This window comes from Arvicola amphibius, chromosome 4 (genome assembly GCF_903992535.2).
Source record: "Arvicola amphibius chromosome 4, mArvAmp1.2, whole genome shotgun sequence".
Lineage (NCBI taxonomy): Eukaryota > Metazoa > Chordata > Mammalia > Rodentia > Cricetidae > Arvicola > Arvicola amphibius.
In genome coordinates this window covers 145938582-145957543 of record NC_052050.1, presented here as the reverse complement: position 1 = coordinate 145957543, position 18962 = coordinate 145938582, and the positions used below count along the sequence as shown (strand labels likewise).

General features: G+C 47.4%; 1 protein-coding gene across 4 annotated transcripts in view; it reads right to left on the bottom strand.

The window, feature by feature from the left end:
• Positions 1-4719: 4719 nt before the first annotated feature.
• The window catches only part of Tacc1 (transforming acidic coiled-coil containing protein 1), an 80644-nt gene continuing 66401 nt past the window's right edge, over positions 4720-18962 (bottom strand). For all 4 annotated transcript variants that reach the window (XM_038325963.1, XM_038325961.1, XM_038325960.1 and 1 more), the window contains 8 exons: positions 17098-17150; positions 13671-13796; positions 12331-12407; positions 10147-10190; positions 7996-8156; positions 7570-7676; positions 6380-6500; positions 4720-4991 (listed from right to left, as the gene is read on the bottom strand). In XM_038325963.1, the coding sequence (XP_038181891.1) occupies positions 4923-4991; positions 6380-6500; positions 7570-7676; positions 7996-8156; positions 10147-10190; positions 12331-12407; positions 13671-13796; positions 17098-17150 (758 nt within the window). In that variant the 3' untranslated portion in view covers positions 4720-4922. The remainder of the gene's footprint in view (positions 4992-6379; positions 6501-7569; positions 7677-7995; positions 8157-10146; positions 10191-12330; positions 12408-13670; positions 13797-17097; positions 17151-18962) is intronic.

Genomic DNA, 18962 nt, shown 5'->3' with positions numbered 1-18962 from the left:
ATCAACTGACAACCAGGAAGACACACCTCAGATTTAACTGTGGTAAACAGTTTTTATTCAGGCAATGGAAACATGGAAAAAATATATTAGTAATTATCATAATAATTCTTTTGTGTGAGTATAACCTTTACAAATATTTACCTGACATATAAAAAGGGAAATTACTATGTGTATAAAATCTATGGGAATGATTATTCCATACAACACAGTCCTGACAACAGGAGCCAACGCGGCAGGTGCCCCCCCACCCAGTGAGGGGCTCCTCACACACTTTAGGGCACTGGGGGACACGATGGGAGCAAATGTGCAATAAACACTTGGCACGTTAGTACAGTGGGCATCTACTGGCAAATACAGACTCGCTAACAGCGATACTGGAAAGCTGACTGTTGCCTTGGGACTTCAGAATGGCTGAATCCTGTCCCAAGGGTTGCAAAGGACGAAGCTGAGGCTGCAGGGGTGACCTAGACGCTGCCCTGTATCTGGGTCAGATGTGATTTCAAATTTCTGTGTCCATTTGAAAATTATTCACAAATATAGAGTCAGTTGTGTGAGGAGGAAGCACTTTTGTTGGGCATATTCAGAAACCACAGAAAGGCAGAGGGGCAAAGCGGCATCTTGACATACATGACTCCATACAGGGAAGGTTCAGGCCATACCTCAGCCCCATGCTTGGCTTCCTTGGAGCACTGACAGCATCAGACCGACTACCTAAGGCCAGCGTGGCAGCAGCATCTCCACACTGGAACTATAACGGGAATCTATATGTTTACATAAAGCTGAAACCACAGTAAAGAAAGTCATTCCTCGGGAATCTTATTTGTCCAGATCGGACTGCAGGCTGACAGGCACAGGGAGGGGGCTGTGTTTGGATGGAAACTACCAGAAGTGCAATCTGTAGTCTCTGCAATGCCAAGTGCTTGCCTGTGTTCTGTTCTGGTTCGGGAGAGAACCAAGAGGGAGACGCGCTGTTTCTAGACATTTGTTTCCCTTTCTTATCCATATGGGACCCTGAAGAATTTAGTAGTAAATGCTTTTTCCCCAGCACTAGGGATGAAATCCAAGGACTTGAGCATGCTGAGCAAGTGTGTCACCAACTGAGCTACACCTCCAGCCCTAGTAAATTGCTTTAAAAAATAAAATAAAATAACTGGAATCTGAAGGCGAGTCAAACCTTTCTGAACATTAGTTTCCTTTAAATAACTCTGCTATTAAAACTTTTTGAAAGATGATGTCCCAGACCTTTGGCTTGGTACCCGGGGATTCCCAGACTTTATCTGTTCTTTAGTAAGTAAATAATAACCTCCTACCCTTAAAAATCTTCATAATATATACATTTTCAAATTCCTTGCTTGAATCAAGACTCTTTCAACACCTACATTCTCTTGTCTCAAGAAAAGCAACCTGAGAGCAGGCTCAGAGGGTCACAGACCTACAGAGAGACAGCAGGAATCAAGTGGAGACTAAGGAAAGGAACTGCAGACGGCCCACACCACTTTCAGTTTGGTGCGCCCTGAACTCTGTCACGGCTCCCGATGCCGATGAGCTGCAGAGGGGCACTGTCTAGCCTGAGCTATCTTTGCTGCAGGCGAGGGCTTCGGTCTAGTGTGGTCAATCCAGGGCTGCCTGGTGAATGATCTGTGCACGGACAGCGCCAAGTCTGCATAGGGAGAAAGTGGACTCTGCTTGGGATGGAAGCTGAGCCTGAACTCTAATCCTAAGCGACAGGGACCACCCTCCCGAGAGAGCTCTGCACTGAGCGCTTCCTAATTTGGTCTGCTTCTGAAGATGCTAGGCTCCACACTAGAGCACCAAGCAGAGAATACAAAATTTGGGGAAGTTACCAGTCTCCAAAGAACATAAGCACACGGTAACCCGGTCTGGGATACACTTTGGCAAAGAGGAACTAGAGAAACGGGTTTATGCTAAGAGTCTCAACAGGTTCACCTAATGCTCCCAAACCACTTTCTGAGTCAGTAGCTTCTATTTCCCTTGTGTTTTAGGGGTTTTGTTATTTATTTTTACAATGCTGGGGTTGCACACAAATGCCTTGTGTGTAGTAAGTAAAAGAAAAAAAATGCTACTGCTGAGTAGCTCTTAAATCTTTGAAGACAGGATCTCATTGTATAGCCCAGGCAGGCCTGAACTCTTGGTCCCTGCCTCTGCCTCCAGAAAGCCAGGATTATACGCCTGGTCCCCCTTTTAATTGCCTAACAAACAAGTATTTGGCCCCCCAGCATGTGTGGAAGGAAACTTTGTATTTTTACTCTCTAGAGTGCTAAGAGCTTTTTAGGGCTCATTTAATTAAAAGAAAAATAAATATTCTCTCCTCTGCCTAGTATATTTTCTTAATTTTCCAGCTGTGCAAGCTACATTTTTATTCTTGTTGGAGAGTATCCACAAGCTAGACGCTGCAGAAATTTCCTGGCAATGGTGATGACTAAGAGGTCACTGCAGACACTGCTTACAGAGCTATTTCATGTCCCCTGGACAGCAACCTCATTTAGCAGGGCCTGTTTTTCAAGGGGTCTCTTCCGCCAGTGTGGCAGGGAAGGACAGTCACCACGCCTCTTCTATGCTTTGTAACATACAGCATAGGATGCTTTAAAATTACACAGGCTTAAAAAGATGACTGGAGCCAGAGATGCAGCTCCACAGTAGAGTTCTTGCCTACTAGCATGCTCAAGACCCTAGGTACAATTCCCAGCACTACCGAAAAAAAATAAAAAAATAAAAAAATTCAGGAAACAAGGATGAGAGATTTATGATGAAGACCACTCTAAGCCTTTCCTACTGAAAAAAAAAAGTCAATACCAATCACATGGACACCACCATTACACTGGGGCAGAAACTTCTGCAGTGTTTCCTGAAATGCAAAGTTAACTTCCCTTGTGGAAGAGAGTTAAGCTGACGTCGGTTATGTCCCCGGAAGACACTTGAACCCGACAATAATGTCTAGGGCTACAGCCTTCACATTAAGCCACTGTGATTAAATGATTGTCAAGCCATTCCTCCAACCACGGGTAATTTCTACTTGTTCGTGGTTCTGTACAAAATGGTAAGACAGTAGGCCTCAAAATACAGCCTAACCTAAGCACCAATTATAATAAACGCACACTGACAAAGTGTGACCTCTAGCTTGAAAGACAGCGCTCGCTCCCTGGGGCTGAAGCCTGCAGCCGCATGATGACACGCCACTTGAGGGACATTGTTTCTCAGACCTACAGTTTCTCCATGAGGCATCATTCATTTCTGAAGTTGGCTCTTGCAATACTTTGACAAGGAGGAAAACGTGTGTATACTGAATAGTGCATTTTCACGATGACTCATGGTAGATGATGAAGGCCAAAAAATGCATTAAAACTTGAATGGATCTGGTTTTGCCTTTCAAATGGAAACTCACTGACAGCAGTGTGGGAAATTTCTGTTTGGGGGTTAACGTCCCCCAGTCTGTGTTCACAGGATTTCATTTTGTCTGTGTGGACCTTCTCCCTGCACTGCCCTCCCCCACATTCAAGACGACTTGGGAGATGACTTTTTACTGCCTGTTTGGCTTTAAAGTCCACCTCCAGCATGAAAACGTGTGTTGTTTTAGTCTCTGAAGTGTGCCATCTTTGTAAACACAGAAAACCACAGCTCTCCACCCCAAACTGGTTCCTAGGCTGCCCTCTCTTTTAACAAAACCAGCTGACCCTTTCCCAAGCCTCTTTTGTGTGTATTTCAAATAGATAACAACAGCTGATTTTGTTTTAGAGATCAACTGCCCCCAGGTGGACACATCTATCAGACGCGAGATCTGAGGGAGGGCCAACGCTGTTGCTCATGGAGATATAAGAGGCTACTTTCAGTCTGAGCGCAAGGGGCCATGCTGGGACCCAAGGGTCCAAACACCGGGGCAACAAACACCACAGCAAAGTCTTCCTTGGACATGAAACCTCCATCCCCGATCTCCCCACCCTGACTCAAATTTTGGTTTGGGCCTCTGATTTCCGAGAAAAGGTCTATTCTGCCCCATGCTATGCTGCCCTTACATTCCAGGCCCCAATGGCTTTCCTGCCCCACCCTCCTAACAGCTACGATGTCACCATGCTTCCGCACACCCCTTTTTTTGAAACATGGTCTCATACAGCCCAGGCTGGCCTCCAAGTAGCTCTGTATTTGAGAATGGCCTTGAATTTCTGATCCTCCTGCCCCTGCTTCTGGAGTGTCGGAATTACAGGCATGCACTACAGCATCCAGTTTCTGTAGTTCTGGGGATGGAACCCAGGGCTCTGTGTACGGGAAACACTCAAGCCCTACAAAGTCTGAGCTGGCTTTTAGACCTAGGGCTCCGCTTCGAAAGAAGGATCTGATCTGTGTTGATTTATGTAACTATGCTCCTCTCTAAAAATCCTTATCTGAATATGCCTCCGGGGTAAGTGGCAGCACGGACACATATGCATGCATGAGTGAAATACTGGAGATAAAAGGGAACTCAAGTCTCATTGAGACACTGTTAGTGGCAGCAGGGCCAAACTGTCTCCTTCAATAAAACGGCCGATACTGAAATTTAAACGCTTAACCAGGGCATAAAAATATCAAATATGTGCTGGGAAGGTAACCCCACACGGTTGCCACAAAATTAGAAATTTCACACACTCGGGAAAAGTAAAGATGAACTACGGATGGAGAAGCAGCGCTAGACCCAGCAGCCTGTCTAGCGGAAGCGGCAGCCAGGCCCCCGCTGGCACGTCAGCTCCTTCCCCACAAGCCAGGCTCCGGCTGCAGCAGTGGGGTGCAGCGGGACAGGCAGCAGCAGGCATGTGCTTTTTAAAAAGTTATTTTTCTCTGCAAAGGAGGAATTACTTTTGGATAAGGCAAGATAATTTGTGGTCACGACACAAGCAGCCAGACTCAGATCTGCACAGCTCACGGGAGGAATCTCAGTCCGTCTTTCCCAGCTTTGCGATGAGCTCATCACAGATTTTCGTTAGTTCTTCAATTTCTTGATTCTGAAAGACAGGGGATATGATTTGCAGGCTGCTTTATGTTCTGAGAGAAGAGCCGATGGCTAGACCAGCCCCAGACATCCTCGTGCCTCACCACCCCTGCGGCAATCCTCCGAGGTCGAGGGCCAAATGCCTTCCATCCATCAAAGTGTGCTCCTAGTACTGCGCTAACTGCGCTGAGGGCGGGGAGAGCCATCAACCCTCCTGAAGCCAGCCCATAAACCTTAGCGCCCGATTCTCTTGTTGAGTGGCTCGCAGGCTAAAATACAAGGACGTGGATTTCGCTTCACCCACCAAGAGCTTCAGGGACTGGGATTCCAGAGTCTGAGTCAGGGTGGCCAGACACAAGCTCTAAGTCAAAGGGCACCAATGCACGAATGCACACGTGGTGATGTAGCGAGTTCGCACCACCGCACGAATGCACACATGGCAATGCAGCGAGTTCACACCACTGCACGAATGCACATGTGGTGATGCAGCGAGTTCAACAGCAAAGAAGAAAGAGAAAGGCCAAAACCTGCCGAGCATGAAAATACAACCGGTGCCACAGAGCCTGAGCATCGAGGTCTCCTCCCAGGATAGCGAGAGGGATCAGCAAGAGGGCCTGGAGCAGCTGCCCTTCCAACTCACCCAGGGTGTATATACAGCTCCAAGGGGACAAGTGTTGACACAAATACCCCGAGGAGGTGATGTGTAGAACAGAAAAGCATACTGAGATGGGGGTTAGGATCAAGGATGCACCACCAAGCCCAGTCAGGCAGGCAGGCTTGAGAGATGCAGGCATCAGACTGGAACCCCCAACTCCCAACTCAGCTTAGGCAAGAGCCCTCCACCTTCTCATGCTGCCTTCCACCTTGTCTGTCTACTTCACTGGCATGTCCAAAGGCAAGCAGACAGTCTTGAGCCTGGCGACATTATTTCTGCTTTCAATTTCTCCGTGGCAGTTTCTCGGAATCAATTATGTTGGGCTGAGATTTGATCTGGGCCATCCTGTCCATTACAGGATGCTTGGCAGCACTGCTGGCCTCTCACCCACTATGGGGCCACTAGCATCTCCCAGCCTCCAGACATGGCCTCGTGTCCCCGCAGGACACATCTGCTCTGAAAACTGATGAGCTACAGCCCCTGAACTTCACTTAAAACACAACATCCCCCCCCCCCAGGAACCCTGCCTGTGTCTGATGGCTCCCCATAGCCTTGGTTAATAACGTGTGTCCCCCAAATTTGTTCATAAAGGAGCTGACCTGGAGCGTCTGTGTAAGAAGGGCAAAGCCACCTTCCTCCAGATCCATGCCGAGCTATGTACACCAGGGACTGACATAAGCCACAGAGGAGAGCAGCCAATGCTCCTGTATCAACTAGAAGAACGCTGTGACAGACCCCGTGCGTACCTTCTGCTGAAGGGCTCTTTCCAAGGACTCCACCTTCATCTGCTCTTTGCGGAGCCCAGCATGGAGCGCTGCGCTCTCAGCCTTTGCCTTTGAGCGAACCTGAGCGATCTCTTCGTTGGCTCTGCAACGGAGAGTTGGGTTTGTTTGCAGAAGAAATGAGAAGAGCATGGTTAGCCACGAGGAACAGACTCGGGGTACTGACTACTGACTTCCACAAAACCCAGATTCCAAAGAACTGAGAGGAAAACCCAGAAACAATGACTTGCAAGATGCACTTTATATAAAACTGCTAAGCGTATTTCCATGGCACACTCTGACAGCACAATCAATATACTTCAATATACTGAAGGACCACAATATACTTCCAAAGTTATATCTCATGAGAAAATAACATTACTTAATTTTTCATAACAATCCTAACTTTTAAATGATCCAGTATGATGGTGGCCTGGATTACTCTGCACTTGATCATACAATGTTGGGTGTCGTTCAACATATGCCTAATGAGGCCAGTTGGTCATTCTTTTTTTTTTTTAAAGATTTATTTATTTATTTATTTATTTATGCAGTATCCTGCCTGTAGGCCAGAAGAGGGCACCAGATCTCATTATAGGTGGTTGTGGGCCACCATGTGGTTGCTGGGAATTGAACTCAGGACCTCTGGAAGAGCAATCAGTGCTCTTACCCACTGAGCCATCTCTCCAGCCCCCCAGCTGGTCATTCTTTACAATTATTATAACTCCACACTTGCTGGTCCCCAATTCCTCATCTATCATGAAGGAACAGTCTACAGCGCTGCTCGCTACGGCACTTCCGCACCAGGACGAGTTTAATGACCGCGATGTCCAGCAGGAGCGGCCGCCTAAACGGAGCCCTTCCAACAATGAAATGCCAGGGAGAAGGTCCTCGTGAGCACAGAAAGATAAACTAAGGGGCTTAGCATGTACGTCTGAGGAAAAACACAAAATGCCAGCACTAATGGGCTAAAGGTTAAGCGGTGAGAAACAGAGGGGATGCGGTGTGTGCACACCTTTCTATACTCTAACCAGAGGAATAAAATCTCACACACACACCTCAAGTCGCAAGCAAGAAGGCAGATAGTAGAAGGTGCAACTCTGTTACTGTGTAGACAAAGAGTGCTACCTCCACCTGCAGCAGTAAGCAGGCGCAGCGCATTCACGAGCTCTTACCTGTCCAGCTTTTCCTCCGCGTGAGTCTTCAGGGCCTGGTACCGCTGCTCCTCCCGCTTCACCCTGGCCAGGTGATCCTGAGCACACTTTTTCAGGGCTTCCTCATTCTGTTCCAAAGGGAAAGTTCAAAACAAACATGAACGTCCCTTTGTTTCTCTTGGGTTTTTGTTTTGTTTTGTTTTATAGGAAAGTCTGCTTAATTGAGATGTGTTTAATTCACAGTCCATGGCAACTTCAACAGGCTTGGGCAACCCCCACTAAAGAAAGCCTATAGACTTCTCCATGTCCTAATTGACATTGCTTCGTAAATCTCTTCCACTTTTACTACTATCAAGGCAAATGATTGAGAAGGAGCACACCAAGCCTCAGCTGCCTGTTACTAAGACGCCACACGGCCCCCAGGAGACAAGGTGGAAGGACACCCACCTTCTTGAACCCTTCTAGCACGCCTTTCAGGTTCTCGTATCTCCTGAAGAGATCAGAAAGGGACCTTTCCACAGAGTTCAGGTCAGCCAGGGCCTGCTCCTTCTCCATCGTCAGCTGCTGGAAACTCTTCTGAGAGGTCATGTTTGTCCTCTGCTCATCTTCTGAGAACCACAAGCCAAAGGGGACAAAGTGAATGCCGACTCTGGGTGAGCCAAGCAACGCTCTTGGAAAAGGGGGCATGGCCTAGGTGTCCCCACATTCCAGAACCTCTGTTCTAGAGGGAGGACACACAGTGACAAGTGACAGGGCGGCAAGCAGGATGTGCCACGTGGGGACAGAGCTGGTGTTCACAGAATGGCCTCTCGGGGCAGAGACTGGAGCAGGTACCCAGAAGGGACTGGGGATGGGAGCCGCACAGAGCTGACAACCAGGGCCAAGGTTAGGCTGGGAAGGCAGCTGCTGGTGTGGACAGTGGGGGAAAATCTTTTCAGTACTTAAATGCTAGAAGGTCAGAATAGATTCATGTGAGAGTTGAGGCTTAGGATGGCAACTAAATGAGGCTGGAAGTTCAAGACGGACAATTAAGTCAGTTTCTTTGCATACGCTCTCTGTGCTGGGTCCCAGGGAGGGAAATCAGAACCTGCAGACTAAAGACTCACTAAGGGCAAAGGCACATACCTGCCATGCCAGTACTTGGGATACTGACCTAGAAACACTGAGTTCAAAGCCAGCCTGGGCTACACAGTGAGTTCAAGGCTCCCCCAGGGAGTGTCTCTGCCAGGCCTCCTTCTTGCTTCTCCCTGCTCTGTGCGTGGCCACATACTCCCACCAACACGTGTACCGTACAACCATATGGGACCCAGTGACTGCAGACTGAACTCTCTGAAACCATGAGCCAAAATAAGTCCTTTCTCTTCTGTTTAGAATCATGGATTTGGCCACAGTGGTGAGAAACCACGGAAACAAGTCATGAGAACAGACCGGTTCAGTCCCCATAGAAGACAGCCCAGCCCAGAGAATGTCGTATTAAATAAGCCAGGCACAGGAAGCAAAACCCTAAATATTCTCAGCATATGTGAGGCTGAATGAGCTGATTCTACAGCTACAGGTGTAGCGGTCAGAATAGTGGTCACTAGAAGATGGGGAAGGTGGGCTGGGAGATGAACAGAGGAAGGGTAGGCAATAAGCACTAGAGGAAAAGTCCGAGTGTTCTGTAACAAAGTAGGATGGCTTCCACCTACAAGAATTTGGCATTTAATTTATAGAGAATTAGAAAGTACATAGGAATTTGAATGTTCCCAAAGAAATGACAAACATCTTTTTAAAAAAAAAAAAAAAAAAAAAAAAAAAAAAAAAGACAGGTCTCTCTGTGTAGTACTGGCTCTAAAGACCAGACCAGTTATGAATTCACAGAGATCTGCCTGCCTCTGCTTCTGCCTCCTGAGTGTGGGGATGCTATGCACCTGCCTTGAAATAATAAATGTTTAAGGAAATGAAAATGCTAGCTATAATAGCTTAATCACTGGCCACTGAATTCATGTACAAAATACCACACTGCTCCCCAAAATATGTACAATTATGACATGGTGCTGTGGGACAATGGTCTGTATCCTGTCAATTATATTTTAAATAAACGCTGATTGGCCAGCAGCCAGGCAGGAAAAAGCCAAAGAGAGCCTGGAGAGATGGCTGAGCAGTTAAGAGCATGCATTGCTTCTGTGGAGTACCTGGGTTCAGTTCCTAGTACCCATATCAGGCAGCTCACAACCACCTGAAACTCTAGTTTCCATGGGCACCTGGTACATATAAACCCAGGCAGGAGTGTGTGCATGCGCACACACACACACACACACACACACACACACACACACACACACAAATAAAAAATAAATCCTATCTTTAAAAAGAAAGAAAGAGAACAAGGCTTCAGAGAGCCAGCTGTCTCCGCCGGGATGACTGACTGATCGTGGGGAAGGCACCAAGAGGAAGGGGCCCTTCCAAGCACAGTTACGGCCCTGGCTTTGACTCCACAGATTCCCAAACTGTAAAAACCTGTGTTTGTCTATGGCTGTGGCTCCTGACAGGCTCATGGAGCTTCTAGGGCCCATGCTCAGAAAACAAAACAAACACACAAAAAACCTTTCTCCTTACCAATCATTTGGGCAATGGTCTTTTCATATTCAGCCACAATTTTTCTAAAAAGAAAAAAAGTAATAAATTATAATCAAAATATAAAACTTGTTATCAGAAGAGAGGCAATGGAAGTCAGAGACATTCTGTCTGAAACAAATTCACAAACATCTAATAATACAATAAAACAACACCTTTGCTCTATCTCCCCTTTTTGGTTTTTCTTACATACACTAGGTTCACTAAAGTTCTGAAAGGTTAAATGTTCTCTGCACAAGATAAAAAGGAAGAAGAGAAATGGACAGAAAACAGCTTATGTCTTGGGTGCTAGGAACGGAGCCCTAATCTCACGCAAGCTAGGTATGTGCTCTACCGCTGGACCACATCCTGAACTCCAAAAGCTTTTGACACTTCGTGTTTAATAAACCATCCTGGTTATTTTTTGTCACCTGACAAGAGAGCATCTCAACTGAAGAATTACTTTGATCACACTGACCCTTGACCCCTCAGTAGTTCTTGTGATTGATGTGGGAGGGCCCAATCCACTGAAAGCACCCCTCCATCCCTCAGCAGGTGGTTTGGTTCTATAAGAAAGCTAGCTCAGCAAGCCAGGAAGGAGCATTCCTGCCTTGGTTCCTGCTCTGACTCCCCTTGATGACGGCTATGACCTCAAAGTAGAAGCTGAAACCCTTGGCGCCCCAAGCTGCTTTCGGCCATAGTGTTTTTCACAGCAAATGAAAGCCAGCTAAGACAGAAGTCTTTTAGTCTTCTTGTGTTTTTTACACAGAACAGGTTTCTCTGTGTAACAGCTCTGGCTGTCCTGGAACTCGTTCTGTAGACCAGGCTGGCCTCGAACTCACAGAGATCAACCTGCCTCTGCCTCCCGAGTACTGGGATTAAAGGCGTACACGCCTGTCTCTTTCAGTCTTTTATTAAAACAGCCATTTTCACTTTTTGCTATTTAAATACTGTAAGACAATCTTTTTGAATTAAAGACGCTCCTCAGAGCTCCTCCTATGAGATCCACCCTGACTCCATCTTTCCTGGCCCATCTACCTTTTAAGCACTTTTCTCCTCCAATTCAGTTTCAAGTTTTATCTTATGGCCGGGTGCACAAATATTTCACTTATTCCGAGAATGAAGAGCACGCCCTGGAGTTGGTCTTTCACTCAGTGAAGCCTGGTTCTTCAGACGACCCAGTGCTGGGCAATCTCCCTGCAGCTGCTGCCCCTTAGTGGTGAGTCTGGGCTCCACATCCAAGGTCCTTATGGTGGCCACTGTAAGCTCACTAAAGGTGGGGCTGTTCCAAGCCCAGCACTGGGCCTCCAACCAGGAAGTCCTCCCAAACCAAATAATACAGGAGCCACAAATTACAGCAGTAATGTTTAAAATGTCTTGTCAGCATTTCAGGGCTCGCTGGTGAGGTTTATGCTTTCTCTTCTTTGAGGTTATGTTTAGTAACATAATTTCTAAACTGGACAGGAAAAGAAAAAAATACTTCCTTTTTCTTTGGGGAGGAGGGCACGAATCTCTGATACAAATGTGTACTCAACTGGTCTGGAATTTGTTGTGGGGCTCAGGCTGGCCTCAAACTTGGGGTAGTCCTCCTGCCCCAGTCTCCAGAGTGCTGGGGTTCCAGGAATTTAAAAGCCCCCACCATCACCACCACTATGGCTAAAAGATTTTTATTTAAAACCCATTAATTTTGTCTTTTACTAATTTCAATACCTCCATCATTGACTGTATCAGTAAGTTTTGTTACTCTTTATTATAAATGGGTATTTTTAAAATAGACTTCTGTTCTTCTTTTAAAAAGGCAAGAATTATATAAGTTCTATTCACGTATGATGCTGTAAATAACCCTTGAAGCTATGGTATTTGAAGAAAATAACTACTCAATATTAGCTCTGACTTCTTTCCTTTTTTGAGACGGCCTTTCTTTGTAGCCTAGCTATCCTAGTACCTGGTAAGTAAAGTAGGCTGGGCTCAAACGCAGAGATCACTGGCTTCTGTCTCAGCCACGAGAGTGCTGGGATTAAGGGTGTGTGCCACCACGCCCAGACTGCAGCGACTTTCTTAATCTCCGAGCACAGTGCGAAGAGCAAAAGCCCCCGTGCTGCCAGCCTTGGATTTGGTGACAAGAGAACACTGCGGACGACAGCCACACCTCACAAGGACCCATGCCCACCCCAGCACCAGGCTGACCTCATCTCCAAGACTTCTTCTCGGGTCTCTTCGTATTTTTTCTTCCACTCATTTGCTTCGATTTCTTTAGTGATTATCTAGATTATAATAAAGCTTTGTTTTACTTCACCAATCTACTGGAAACTGAAAAATAACACACGGCCAAGTCTGACACAAGATATTCAATTAACACTTAGGAATACGGTACATCTCAGTGTTTGTATGTAAGAAACATCTGAGAAAGTACATTCTCAGCTACACAGGGTGCTGTAATACAGCCACCACCTGGTGAGGTGAACAGCACAGTGCCAGGCTCCAGGAGAGGTGAACAGCACAGTGCCAGACTCCAGGAGAGGTGAACGGCACAGTGTCCAGCCACCAGGAGAGGTGAACAGCACAGTGCCCGGCCACCAAGTGAGGTGAATGGCACAGCTCCCTCACATTTAAGGGGTACTCTCAACTCCTCTGGATTCTGTCTTTACTCTGAACTTGTGATCCTCCTGCCTCAGCCACCCACGTGCCGAGATTAACGCGCTACCGCACCCATCACACTCCTTTCTGCAGTGATGCCTCAGCAGTTGATGATGAGAACTGAGTCAGAATGAAGGACCCAGCTTCACATCTGAGACGTTCTCGATAATTAGAAGTATTCTCCACTCCCTGTCTCAGTCCTGTCTGTCCTGCACAGGGCTCAAACAGGCATCCAGCGCCCCCCGTCCACTATCCTCCTCAGGTTCTCCCTTCTTCCTAATCTTCTGTTTCTGTGCTTATATAAAGGGTCTCAGGAACATAGAGATGGGGGCTGGAGAGATGAGATAGCTCAGTGGTTAGGCTGCTCTTCCAGCAGACCCAGGTTCAATTCCCAGCACCCACACGACAGCTCACAACTCCAGTTCCAGGGGATCTGACACCTCACACAGACATACATGCAGGCAAAACACCAATGCACATTTACAAAAAGAAGAAGAAGAACATAGAGACGGGACTGGATGATTCAGAGGCTAAGAGCACTGGCTGCTCTTGCAAAGGGCCTGAGTTCAGTTCCCAGCACCCATGTGTCAGCTCCTAACTGCTTATAACTCCTTGAGGGATCAGGTGCTCCTCTGGCATACACATAAAATAAAAGAACCCACGGGCGACCCTGTGTGCTTCATCTGACCAGACACAGATTTCCTTCCATCTATTACGTGGTCACCTCGAGGTACAAAGTCTTAACAATACATCAGTGCATCAGCTTGCTAAACACCAGCACCAAGGCCGGCGTCTACAGGAACCACCCAAGCTACAGAGTAGGAAGCTGCAGGTTGAGATGAGGCGAGTTAGCAGAGATGGGACCTCTGCAGACAGAAAGAGAACGTTACCTCTTCCCTGATCAATGTGAGCACGGCAGTCTTGTCTGCTTCGCTGAGGCAGATGCCATCCAGGGGGCTCTCTCCTCCACAGGCCACAGACACGGGGGCCTTTTCCGACGAGGACTCCAGCAGTCCCTGTGGGACAGGGTTAAATTTAACATGGTTGGTTTCCAGCTTAACCCTGAATATACCTCAGCAACCTCCTCACCACAGATCACACCCTTTATGAATGCGCTTGCAGAAGCAGGAGAAAGACAGCTTTAAACCAGCAATCTCGTTACAAGACTTAACTAAAGGAAGGGGTGCTAGTGACTACTCGGGTCAGCGTATGCTGGAGGAAGGGTGTAACTGTCAAGTGGTCGGTTACCATAGAGCCCCAGGAGGAAAAGAAACACGTCCCAATACTTCATTTTTCTGGTATTTTCTGGGGATGTGTTTTATGCAAATGATTTTTCAAGAAAAGCGAGAACCCTTCCATCCACATACAGATGCTTGTTATCTCTGTTTAACCGCTGTGGCAACGATTTTAGCATGTATTACCAACTTCCATGCCTAAGGAGGCAGTCGTGGCAAATCTATCTGACCTTTGACCTTCGTCTTTCCAGCTCAGTGACTCAGGCTCACCCAAGGACTCCAGCCGCTGTAATGACCTCAAGTACACACCCATATTAACCCTTACACAGAGGCTGAATTCAACATAAACCTGCGCTTAAGTCAAGTCTTTGGGAGCAGAGGGGTTAATGAGCAGTTCAGTTTTGCGACTACATCTGTAGCTCCTTCCTGGTGGCCTTTGGTCTTCAGGTGACAGGTTTACTTCCAGGACAGCTGCAGTTCTAAAGAGCCATATTTGGATGGCATTTTGTTGTTCCTAAAAGCATTTTTTTTTAAAGAAGCAATTTCCTCAAACCTAGGAAAATGAGGTTTTTTGCATACGTGTGACCTAACAACCAAAATGCCAGCCACAGTGACCCTGGAAACAATCTCAGCCTCCGAGTGTGAGTGAGCACAACTGAGAAGTTACTGTCTGGCCATCAGTCTTGTTTAAACGCAGACTAAACAGAAAATCTGATGACAACTTCGACCAGCGGCTTTAAAACTTTCTGGGCTGTCCTGGCCTCCGCCTCTCTCCAAATGCTCAAAAGACACATGTAATTTTAGCAGGCGTCTTTATAGACTTTAGCCCTAGGTTCAATTTAGAAACTTATCTTTGGCTACAGAAAGGAGGCATTCCAATACCGCCACCTGGCAGCACGCAGTCTCCAGAACCACTTGGGAGGGGAGTCCAATCAGAGGACACTTGGGCAACCTCTAACAGGATCCCCCCAAATCGCCGCACCTCCTAGGACCCATTCTCTTGTATGATTTCATTCATTCTAGATGAAGGCTGCTCTCAGGGACCACTCAGACATGGCAAAGGTCACTGTGGTGGTCTAATGTACTGGCCCCCATAAGCTCATAGGGAGTGGCATTACTAAGAAATGTGGCCTTGTTGGAGTGGGCGTGGTCTTGTTGGAGGAAGTGTGTCACAAAGAGGTGGGCTTTAAGGTTTTATATATGCTCAAATCAACTTTCTATTGCCTACAAGATGTGGGACTCTCAGCTACTTCTCCAGCACCACGTCTGCCTGCATGCTGCCATGTCCCATGATACTGGACTGAACCTCTGATACTGTAAGTGAGCCACCACAGCTAAATGTCGTCCTTTGTAAGAGTTGCCATTCTCATGGTGTCTCTTTACAGCAATAGAAACCCTTACTAAGGCAAGATGGCCACAAAGTCTCTGCTTGCTACATACTGGCATACTCTGTGGAAAGACCCACGCGGCACAGAATCGATGTCTGCCAATAACCACGTAAGATTGGAAGCAAATCCACCTTAAGTCAAGCCCAAAGATCAGCTCTGATCAATAACTTAGTCAAGAAATGCCTTCAATCAGGGAACCTGGCAAAACCCCCAAAGATTCCTAACTCATAGGAACCATGAAGTAATAAATGTTTCTTATTTTAGTCACTAAATTTCAGAGCAATCTGTTCCTTAGCAGTAGAATGCCAAGCTATCCCTGAATACTGGAACCACTAAGTCCAGTTTCCCATCGAGAAACTCCTGGGCTGGGGCTCCAGGGTAGAGAGCGCTGCCTAGCCAGCTCAAGGCTCTGGGTTGCAGCTGGCACCATAAAACGTTCTCACCTTCTAGTTTTCGATACACTCACCTAGGCAGGTAACTCGTTGGGTCAAACTGACTTTATTTTTCTGGCGCTAAACTGATACATATTTTATGGTCAGTTTTTGTGAGTTTTTTATTATCTGTATGTCAGAATCCTCAGTCAACTCTAGGCATCTGCCTTTGTGTCCTCTTCAACCATGGTGTTAGCAAGCATTTAGGCAATAAGCTGTGAGTCACACATTTCATCCATCCACGGAGGAGATAGCTGCCTCGGCTCCATCATCACGGACTGTATCCCATTTCCTCGGCTCCATCATCATGGACTGTATCCCACTGCCTGTGCTCCATCATCACGGACTGTATCCCAATCCCACTGCCTGTGCTCCATCATCACGGACTGTATCCCACTGCCTTGGCTCCATCATCACAGACTGTATCCCACTGCCTCGGCTCCATCATCACGGACTGTATCCCAATCCCACTGCCTGTGCTCCATCATCACGGACTGTATCCCACTGCCTTGGCTCCATCATCACGGACTGTATCCCACTGCCTCGGCTCCATCATCACGGACTGTATCCCAATCCCACTGCCTGTGCTCCATCATCATAGACTGTATCCCATTTCCTCAGCTCCATCATCACGGACTGTATCCCATTTCCTCGGCTCCATCATCACGGACTGAATCCCACTGCCTGTGCTCCATCATCACGGACTGTATCCCACTGCCTGTGCTCCATCATCACGGACTGTATCCCACAGCCTCTGCTCATCATCACAGACTGTATCCCACTGCCTGTGCTCCATCATCATGGACTGTATCCCACTTCTTGAGACATTTACTAACTGTTCTCTTTTCGTGTACTCAGTCTCAAAGGCTGGCTGTACTTCATATTTTATAGGCATTCCAATTCAGGCTACCTTCAACTTGCCCACAGTCACACGGGGTTAGTGGTTGTGTGAAGAACATTATGCACAAACGTCAGGTCTGCAGATGAGGTATACATATGTATAGCATATGTATGTGAGCACGAGTGTGAGTTTGGATAGAACAGCGTGCGCACAGAGGTCAAAGGACAACTCTGGAGTCCATTCTCTCCCTACCACCGTTATGTGTGTGGTCACTTTTACTTGCTGAGCCATCTAGCCAGTCACACATTTCTTCCTCCCCCACCACCTAATATTAGCTAGAATTTACTGAATCAAATTAGTCTGGGCTCTAAACAAAGCGAAAGAAACATAAGCTACCCCACCCCTCCAAGTTGGGAACTTACATGCACAGCTGACTCCTCTTTCTCCGTCTTCTGGCATGTCTCCTTCTCTAAACCTGAAAGAGAGAAAGCCATTTTCATACGTTCTGCAAGGACTGGGTCCCTCTGTTCCTGGTGAAGACTAGGCAACTCCAGTGCATGCTTACAACAGAACACAGAACGTAAAGGCTCCTAAAAGGTGCGCTGGCTTTCCTGAACTCTTATGTTAAAAGCCACAGGCTTGCAGAGTTAGCCACAGCTGTCAACCCTCCAGCTGAAGGAATGGCAGGTCTGCCCCCTTGTGTCCACTGGAAACAGCGAACTTGAATCCTACCCTGTTTCTAAATCTGAGCACATTTAAATTCTGGTTCAGGAGGACACGCTCAATACAACCCATACAGCAGATAAAATTGCCTAAAGTTCAAGCTTATTATGGTCTAGCTGGGTTCCTTCCTATGGGACCTACTTTTCCGGTATCAGGTGACATGGTGGCGGGGAGGGGCCAGACAAGGACTATATCCCTGAAGGAAGTTTAAAATTTAGAAAAGTACACAAAAAAATAACACTAAAAAAAATCCTTGTTGCAACATTTGAATAGTCTAATGTAAACCTCTCCTGTCCACAAGCTGACCATCTCAGGCATCAGATACAGTAGAAATGACCACAAACAGAAACTGAGACGGTGGGGTGAAGGGTGGGGGCAGAGTAACTTGCCTGGTTTGGACTTTCTACCTGCTTCCTGGGGTTAGTGACAGGTCATGACCTCCATCGTTCCCCTTCTCTAAATGTATGACTGTCCACAAGAACAATTTCAGTAGGAGCTGGAGAGACAGCTCGGTGGTTAAGAAAACACACTGAACACACTGCTAGCACAGGTTCCTACGCCATGTCAGGAGGCTCACAACAGCCGCAAACTCCAGCTCCGGGGACCCGAAGCTTCTGGCCTCCACAGGCACCTGTGTTCACATGCACATACCTATACCATACAGACAACCATTTTTAAGCTGGGTGCAGGGGTCTGATGAGAATGGCTCCCCATATATTTGAGAGCTTGGTCTCCAGTAGGTGGAACTGTTATTTGGGAAGAATTAGGAGGTGTGGTGGTCTTGGAGGAGGTGTGTCACTAGTGGCAAACTTTGAGGCTTCCAAAAGCCCATGCCATTCCCAGTTAGCGCCTCCCCCCCCTCCTCTCTCTCTCTCTCTCTCCTCTCTCTCTCTCTCTCCCTCTCTCTCTCTCTCTGCCTTGCCGTTACTGTCTCAACACGGGAGCTCTCTGCTTCTCGAGTGCCATGTCTGCCTGCTGCTGTACTCGCTGCCATGAGGTCATGGACTTCAACTCTCTGTAACCTTGAGCCCCTAAATTATGTTTTCTGTCATGGTGTCTTGTCACAAAAATAGAAAAATAACTAAGAAGAACCGGTATGAGGGTGTGGTCTCTTGCTGCGGCAGACCTGACCGTGGGGGGGGGGGGGGGCAAAGGGGGTTGGAGGAATGCAGGAGACTCTGGCACTTTGAACTAGGAAAGTAGTTGAACACTGTAAAGGGGGCTTGGAAAAGAACAATGCTGGGTGCAGCGTGGACTAGGGAGGCCCAGTTCAGGATGGTCTAGAGGGAACAATATTAGCAGCTAGCCCAGATACCAGTGCCCTGCTGCCTGCTGCCATGATGGTCATGGACTCTAGCCCTCTAGAAGCATGAGCCCCAAAATTAAATGCTTTCTTTTACAGGTGGCCTCGGTTGTGCTATTTGCTCGTAGCAATAGGAGAGCGCCTAAGACACAGGACATCTCAGCACTTGGGAGGCCAGGCCAGAGAAATACTACACAGTGGAGGCCGCTCTGATCTGTGTGTGCTCTAGGCCAGTCAGCAGGCGATGGAACTGGGCCCTGT